Raw genomic sequence first — 8,598 nt, forward strand, 5'->3', positions numbered from 1 at the left:
TTGGCGTGGCAGCGTGTGTACTCACCGCTTGTCTGTCGGCGGGAACCCTCAGCGTAGTGTTGGTGGTGCGCTCCGTCGGCCTCGCACGCGCCGCACAGGTCCAAGTCGCTGCACTGCACACACGTGTAGCGGAACCTGCACACACTAACCTACTCACTCACTGCACACTACGACACACTCACACGCACAGGTCCAAGTCGCTGCACTGCACACGTGTGTAGGAACCAGCATACACACTAACCTACTCACTCACTGCACACTACACACTCACACACGCACAGGTCCAAGTCGCTGCACTGCACACGTGTAGCGGAACCTGCACACACACTAACCTACTCACTCACTGCACACTACACGACACACTCACACGCACAGGTCCAAGTCGCTGCACTGCACACATGTAGCGGAACCTGCACACACTAACCTACTCACTCACTGCACACTACACGACACACTCACACGCACAGATCCAAGTCGCTGCACTGCACGCACGTGTAGCGGAACCTGTACACACACTAACCTACTCACTCACTGCACACTACACGACACACTCACACGCACAGGTCCAAGTCGCTGCACTGCACACACGTGTAGCGGAACATGCACACACTAACCTACTCACTCACTGCACACTACACGACACACTCACACGCACAGGTCCAAGTCGCTGCACTGCACACATGTTTAGCGAAACCTGCACACACACTAACCTACTCACTCACTGCACACTACACGACACACTCACACGCACAGGTCCAAGTCGCTGCACTGCACGCACGTGTAGCGGAACCTGCACACACACTAACCTACTCAGTCACTGCACACTACACGACACACTCACACGCACAGGTCCAAGTCGCTGCACTGCACACATGTATAGCGAAACCTGCACACACACTAACCTACTCACTCACTGCACACTACACGACACACTCACACGCACAGGTCCAAGTCGCTGCACTGCACGCACGTGTAGCGGAACCTGCACACACTAACCTACTCAGTCACTGCACACTACACGACACACTCACACGCACAGGTCCAAGTCGCTGCACTGCACACATGTATAGCGAAACCTGCACACACACTAACCTACTCACTCACTGCACACTACACGACACACTCACACGCACAGGTCCAAGTCGCTGCACTACACACACTTGTAGCGAAACCTGCACACACTAACCTACTCACTCACTGCACACTATACGACACACTCACACGCACAGGTCCAAGTTGCTGCACTGCACACACGTGTAGCGGAACCTGCACACACACTAACCTACTCACTCACCGCACACTACGACACTCTCATACACACACATATGCACCAATGAACTTACCCGACTATAGCAGCGTCGCACGTTGCATCGAAACGCCGTGTCTACTGCGGGACTCACTGCAGTACCTTCCAACATTATAATCATTAATTACAAATAAACTTAAGTTTAATTAAAATAGGTTAAAAGCACGAAACTTAATAACAAGAAGCTCAATCGTTCCGTAACGTTGCAAGCAGACGGTCACGGCGCTCTTGCCCGCTACTTCAGTCGCCTCTCGCTCACCTTTGTGATCCTCGTCCAGCTGTTCCGACAGCAGCGAGTCGTGCTTTCCATCGTCGCAGTACATGGATAAGCTGTCCACGATTACTTCCGTCTCGACATCATCTGTAACGAATTATCTCACACTATATACGATTTCCTATATTATATTTTAAATAAATCTATACTATTACATATATCAAGCTGAAGAATTTGTTTATTTGAATGAGCTGATCTCAGGAACTACTGGGTCGAATTGAATATTTAATGTGAGATAGCCCTTTAACGAGGGAGGCTATAAAGTATATATCATCACGTTATGACTAATAGAAGCGGAGCTGTAATAAGAAAAGTTGCATAAACGGGGAATATTTATTTCTTTTCAGAACTTCCGTTGCATGCGCTACGTATAAGGTTGAAGTTATTCAACAAACGTGTATGGCGAAACTGTTCCTCTTAAAAAGTTCTAAAACATATTTTATAAGACAAAGACCTTAGCCGCATCCGTTTGCCTGTCTATACGAGAAAAACCCACCTAAAGGATTTTTATCCCGAAAACTCTTCCACGCAGGCGGAGCCGCAGGCAAAAGCTAGTTCTTAATAAATATAGCAGACACAAAAATGTAATTCCATTATTCGCCAGCTCTCTTTTTTACTACCATAATAGATTCTGGCTGATTACGACCTAGCTGTTGTCACAACTTCGTTCCCTCCCGTCACATCTTGTAACACAGAACTTGCGCGATGCGTGTGACTCGTTTTTCTATGTGGCCACCTGTCCCCGACTTGCCCTATATGTTATACAATGTAAAAATAGAACAGTAATTATATTTTCACTCCAATGAATGATTATAGCATGATACACCAGCGAATATTTGAGCAAACAAAAGATTTGCCTAATACTAGCGTCTTTCTAGTACCTATATTTACCAAAATAGTTATTAAACAGATTCCAAAAATCTATAGATTAAATAGAATACAAAAACAAAAAAAACCTGTAGTGATAAATAAATTACCTGTTAATACTGGAACTGCCTCGGTGGGTTCCTGCCATGAGAATTTCTTTGGTTCAGGTACAACAATTTCTTCTGTGAAATAAGAAAACTCTACTTGAAGTGGTTACACACTTACATTACCAATACATTTGCATGGTGGTTTGCAGCTACAATTATTGTTGCACTTGGCTTGTGCTAGTTTATAAGGGTTCAGTTTCATTTGTATTGCTACAATGTTGTTGTAACTGTAACATGGGACCGTTAAACTTACCGGCCAGAGCTTCGGGTAGTGTAGAACTGCTATTATCAACTTCATTTTCATCGTCAAAGCCGGGCTGAGTGACTTCAGTTTCAGTGCCGAGTTCTTCACCAGGCCCTGTAACAATAAAAAAGGTCATAATATTATTATAGCACACATAGATATACCAGTTATACAACATCCAATGTTTGCTACCAATTTATTTCTATTTTTTTACCAAGTCACCTATATGCTATTTATTTGCAGAATTTTGATTCGTATTCAACACCTTAACCCTAAATAAAATTAAGAATCCGCTTCCGAAAACTCACCATATTCTACTCACTTCTGCTCTCACAAAGGGAAAATTTGTAAACCTGAATGTGAAAGCAGAAACATTATTTTAAGCAACACAAAACAAAGTTTCATAAAACAAATGTGTAGTGAAACTAAAGTTTTGTGTACAGGTTTTGTGTCGGGTTCTTTATTTAATAATAATGTTAAAAAAATCGTAATAATACCTTGCTTTAATTCTACATATTAGTTGTGGTATGCAATTCGATAACAAAAAATCGTCAATTGGTCGGTTTAAAACAGGACTAAGCTCTAGTAACAAAACTTTTTTAGAAAATATAGGAAAAATCTATAATGTCTTTTTAATAGACTTACGGATAACTGTTCTATTGAGATATAATTGTTGGAGCCAAAAATTATTTAGTAAAATTTTTATACAAAACAATCACAACTGAAGGAAGCTTTAATTATAATTATTAACATTCACCATAATATATCACAGTATGTGCAAGTTTACCAAACTCACTCATGCATGGGAAGCGTAATTTTTGTTTCAGAAAATTCTCTTGCGAAACGTTTTGTTTTGAGTTTTATTTATAACTGTGAATAATATACGTTAAATATTAAAGACGAATTTTTAAATTCGAAAATTATTGAGTATTATTAAATGGTCCAGTAATTGAAAAAAAAAACTGTTTTGTGGCTTTTATCGCGATTTTTAAATTATAATTTCTCTCGACATTTCGAAATCTTTGCAGCTTTCGTGCTCGCAGTGTCTTGCTTGTCTGAATCATTCTAAAAGCAATTTTTCATAGCTAAATTTCCTTTGGCTGAAGATTACTAAGCCAGTTAAATAAAAAGTCTCAATAAGTCTCAATAGTGTTTGACATTATTTTTTATTTACACCATAATATAAAACAAAACTTCGTTTTCCTATGCTCAGTCGCTGCGTTTTTTACGCAGAATCCGCAGAATCTTCCTCGTGTAATACGAACGATCTACTTATTATTCTTCATTACGAATCGGTAAGTGGCTTGGCCCGACAGCCTATCTATGATTTTGACATACTCAAGAAAAGTCGGTACTGGTTAGCGTCATTGTCTTTCTAAATTTAGTAACATCTTTGAGTAGGTAATAAATTTTACTTCTCGTTCAAAGGTCGCAGTTGCATTGTCTATCTATAGTCTGGAAAAGTTTTAAAGTTGCGATACGTAAGGCAAGTTTTATCAGGCCATCATTCTCTTAGAGCAATATAATTATATTAAAAACTTGGCTCAGGATTTAAAACTTTCATAGAATTGAGGCAATGTTCACAAGTTCTATTTTTAAGAGTACTAATACACGCTGACATACCTTTTTACACAAACGGTTGGATATTTTTCGAGCGATCTAAAATATCTGAACAAATTTTGATGAAATCTCACGTACAGTTAACAAGCCATGTCTTAAATAAACAGCTTTACACATTAAGATCGGTTGAAACTTTATTTATTCTTTTTGTGAATTAAAGTAAACGCCTTAATTTTTTTTTACGCATATTTTTTTTAATAATACTAAAGTATACAGACGATTCGAAATTCCGAATTCATTACATAGTACATAGTGGATCTTATCAGAAAAAACATTCCCAGCGAATAGAATCGTGAATACTTAGTATGCACATGGACCCGTTAAACTTACCGGCCAGAGCTTCGGGCAGTGTAGAACTGCGATTATCAACTTCTTTTTCATCTTCAAAGCTGGGCTGAGTGACTTTAGTTTCAGTGCCGAGTTCTTCACCCGCCCCTGTAACAAAAGGAAAAGGGCATATATTAAAAGCACACATAATTATGCCAAACATATACAAAATTCTATATTCGCTACCAATTTATTTCTATATGTTATGAGTCACCTATATGTTATTATTTGGTTCTTATTCAACACCTTAAACCTGAACAGAATTAAGAAACACCTAAAAATTTGGGTATTTGATAAAAATCCGCTACCAAAAACATTTGAGGACCTAATCAAAAAATTTGGTCCTTGACTTTCCATCTAAAAATAAATATTTTAGCAACTAATATATTATGTTGCTCTACGACAATAAATCTTTTCTGTCCAAATATGTTCTCCCCTCAAATTTCCCAGCATGGCATTTAAATCCCCCCATCCTCGAAAAGCGACGATAGCCTAGTTGGGTGTGAAACGGACTGCCAAGACGAATGTCCGCAGGTTCAAATACTAAGGGCACACATCTCCGACTTTTCTAAAATCATGTGTGTATTCTTTGTGAATTATCGTTCGCTTTAACGGTGAAGGAAAACATCGTGAGGAAACCTGCACATCTGAGAAGTTCTCTATAGGAATTTTGAAGGTGTGTGAAGTCTACCAATCCGCACTAGGACAGCGTGTTGGATTAACGCCTAATCCCTCTCAGTAGTAGAGGAGGCCCGTGCCCAGCAGTGGGACAGTATATAATACAGGGCTGATATTATTATTATCCTCGAAAAGTAGACATCTGTGGTCAAGTGTGAAATTCACCATACTATATACTCTACACTCCACTCGACATTGGCAAAATCACCGATAAAACAGTGGAGCAAGTTTTTTTTTAAAGAGGAAAATACACTACCCCCTTCTACACAAAGGGAAAATGTGTAAACCTTTCCATCTGGCTTGGCAAGCAGAAACATTGTTTCAAGCAACATAGAACAAAGTTTCATCAACAAAATGTGTAGCACGAAAGGTTGTCTACAGTTTTTTTGTGTTGTGATTATAATATTTTTTTAAATCCTTAATAAGAGCTTATTTTACATCAAATTTGATTTTACCTATATAAGTTAAAACAAAAATAAAATGTAATATGTAACATTTTTTAAAATAGGAATGCAGATTATATTTATAACACGGTCACATTATCTGTGCACCTCGCTTCGATGACGTCACATCGACGCTCAAGTACAGTGTGAAAAACAAATATCACTAAAAATATCATAAAATCGTTAATTTTTTTTGTAGTGACTGAATATAAAAATTCTTTTTAAATGTATGCTCTTAATGTATGTGTGAAAATATGTTAGTATGTATTTGTTTTATAGAACAATTTAATAAAGGAATATTTTTTGTAAAAACAATTTAACATAAATAGCCCACACGTAACGAATAAACTTCCAAACGTAACGACCAATTTTGCCAACTTAACACCGAATGTCAGCACTTCAAATTTGATATTTGTCAAGCTGATTGTCAAAATATAGAGCTGCCAAGTGTCGATTACGTGGTAGTGATGTAATAAGCTTTTTATCGACATTGATAAAATCTAATGAAAACTGTTTTGCCCATTTCTGAGTTTTATTAATTTTTGTTTTGCAAACAAAACAAAACAAAATATAACATAAAACTATACCCAAGTATAGATTTAATAAAACACATGTTTTTGTAGTTGTTTGAAAAATATTTAATATTATAATGTACTTTACCACAAACTTCGTGAGCAATATGTATCACGTTACTGAACTTAAAAAATATTTTACGCTATATGGCGCTGCTTGAATTTATGTAGAAATTAATTAACGTATACATATATATGGGGCATTCCACGTGAAGCGGGCACGAAAAAAAACTCGATGTCTCAGATTTTCGTAATATTTGATTATGTTATACCTGTATATGTCCTCGATCCAGATACAAAATATTATTAAAGTATAAAGCCTGGTAAGCGAGTTAAAGGACTTTTAAGTTTTGACTGGCCGGCTGGTACACGCCACTTCGAATCAATTATCAAGTTTTTAAATGTTACAATAAAATAAATAAAGCAATGAAATAAATACTTCATTTATTGAACTTTTTATTGTATTTTTGGAAATTGAAAAATGTTTTTCTTTGAAAAAATATGTTTGAAAGTTTCAAACTTGAATTTCACAAAGTTGGCATATTTGTATTTTTATTTTTTTCTAAAATAGCTACTATTGTATAGATAATCTCTGCGAAGTTTCATAATGGGCTGAGAAGTAGTTTAGGAGCTAGACCGATTACAGTGCCGAAGCGCGGCGTTCGCCAGAAAGAGCGAAGTAGTAAAACTTTCAATTAAACTAAATACTTTCGATTAGACTATTTTATCATGTTTTGCATCGCTCTAACGATTCAATTACATCTAATTATAATATAAAAAATATATTTATATTACTGACGGTGCACAACAACATTTTAAAAGATTTAATTGTATTAACTTGTTATATTTCAAACAGGATTGTGGTAAAGATGCAGAATTTCATTTTCGTGCCACTTCACATGGCAGAAGGGCAATTTGACGGTCTCACTGGTAACCTAAAACGCCTGGAGACACAGGCTAGTTTACATAACGCATCAAACAAAAGCCTTCACGATACCCGACCGCTTATACATATAGGCTAGAACATCAATGCCACAAACTCATATTTATTATTACTACTACTATTTATTATTATTATTCATATATATTTTAATGTTTCAAACTTATATTTCACAAAGTTGGCATATTTATATAATAACGTTTTCTACTAAAATAGCCAATATTGTATATAGATTATCCTTGCCAAGTTTCAAATGTTGTTGTACACCGTCAGTAATATAAATATATTTTTTTATATTATATCAGATGTAATTGAATCGTTAGAGCGATGCAAAACATGATAAAATAGTCTAATCGAAAGTATTTAGTTTAATTGAAAGTTTTACTACTTCGCTCTTTCTGGCGACCACCGCGCTTCGGCACTGTAATCGGTCTAGCTCCTAAACTACTTCTCAGCCCATTATGAAACTTCGCAGGAATTATCTATACAATAGGAGCTATTTTAGAAAAAATAAAAAATATAAATATGCCAACTTTGTGAAATTCAAGTTTGAAACTTTGAAACATATTTTTTCAAAGAAAAAAACATTTTTCAATTTCCAAAAATACAATAAAAAGCTCATTAAATGAAGTATTTATTTCATTGCTTTATTTATTTTATTGTAACATTTAAAAACTTGATAATTGGATTCGAAGTGGCGTATACCAGCCGGCCAGTCTATACTTCAAAGTCCTTTAACTCGCTTACCAGGCTTTACACTTTAATAATATTTTGTATCTGGATCGAGGACATATACAGGTATAACATAATCAAATATTACGAAAATCTGAGACATCGAGTTTTTTTTCGTGCCCGCTTCACGTGGAATGCCCCATATGTGGATCGTAGAACCGTTCCGGCCAACAAAGTGTCACAAAGCGCTCTGTGGCGAGGAAGTGCATGGTAATAACTAGAAACAGATGAAATGATAGCCCTAAAAAGGGCCGTTCTGTTAATGGATTACGCGAATTAAGTGGAGTACGTGAATTATTTTGCGCATAATTTGCAATAACATATTAGTCTTTGCTTATTAGGGCGTTAACTATTAAGGCGACTTTGGATAAAGTGCACTTTGTAAAACAGTTTCTGGCTGTGATAAATATCATAGACATGAGTATAGACGGCACTAGTGTACAAGTGAGCGAACATGATAAGTGCCACCATTTTAGATTCGTTTCTAT

At 36.8% G+C, this 8,598-nt stretch overlaps 1 protein-coding gene across 1 annotated transcript; it reads right to left on the reverse strand.

The window, feature by feature from the left end:
- Positions 1 to 25: 25 nt before the first annotated feature.
- LOC119193172 lies at positions 26 to 4,908 on the reverse strand (the record flags this gene model as incomplete). The annotated part of the gene is made up of 6 exons (XM_037446821.1): positions 4,749 to 4,908; positions 2,808 to 2,912; positions 2,558 to 2,629; positions 1,566 to 1,667; positions 1,344 to 1,408; positions 26 to 113 (listed from the first exon to the last, which is right to left on the reverse strand). Coding segments are annotated over exons 1-6 (592 nt in total), but the record flags the coding sequence as incomplete, so codon positions are not given.
- Positions 4,909 to 8,598: the final 3,690 nt, after the last annotated feature.

The sequence above is a fragment of the Manduca sexta genome, unplaced genomic scaffold (assembly GCF_014839805.1).
Source record: "Manduca sexta isolate Smith_Timp_Sample1 unplaced genomic scaffold, JHU_Msex_v1.0 HiC_scaffold_3697, whole genome shotgun sequence".
Lineage (NCBI taxonomy): Eukaryota > Metazoa > Arthropoda > Insecta > Lepidoptera > Sphingidae > Manduca > Manduca sexta.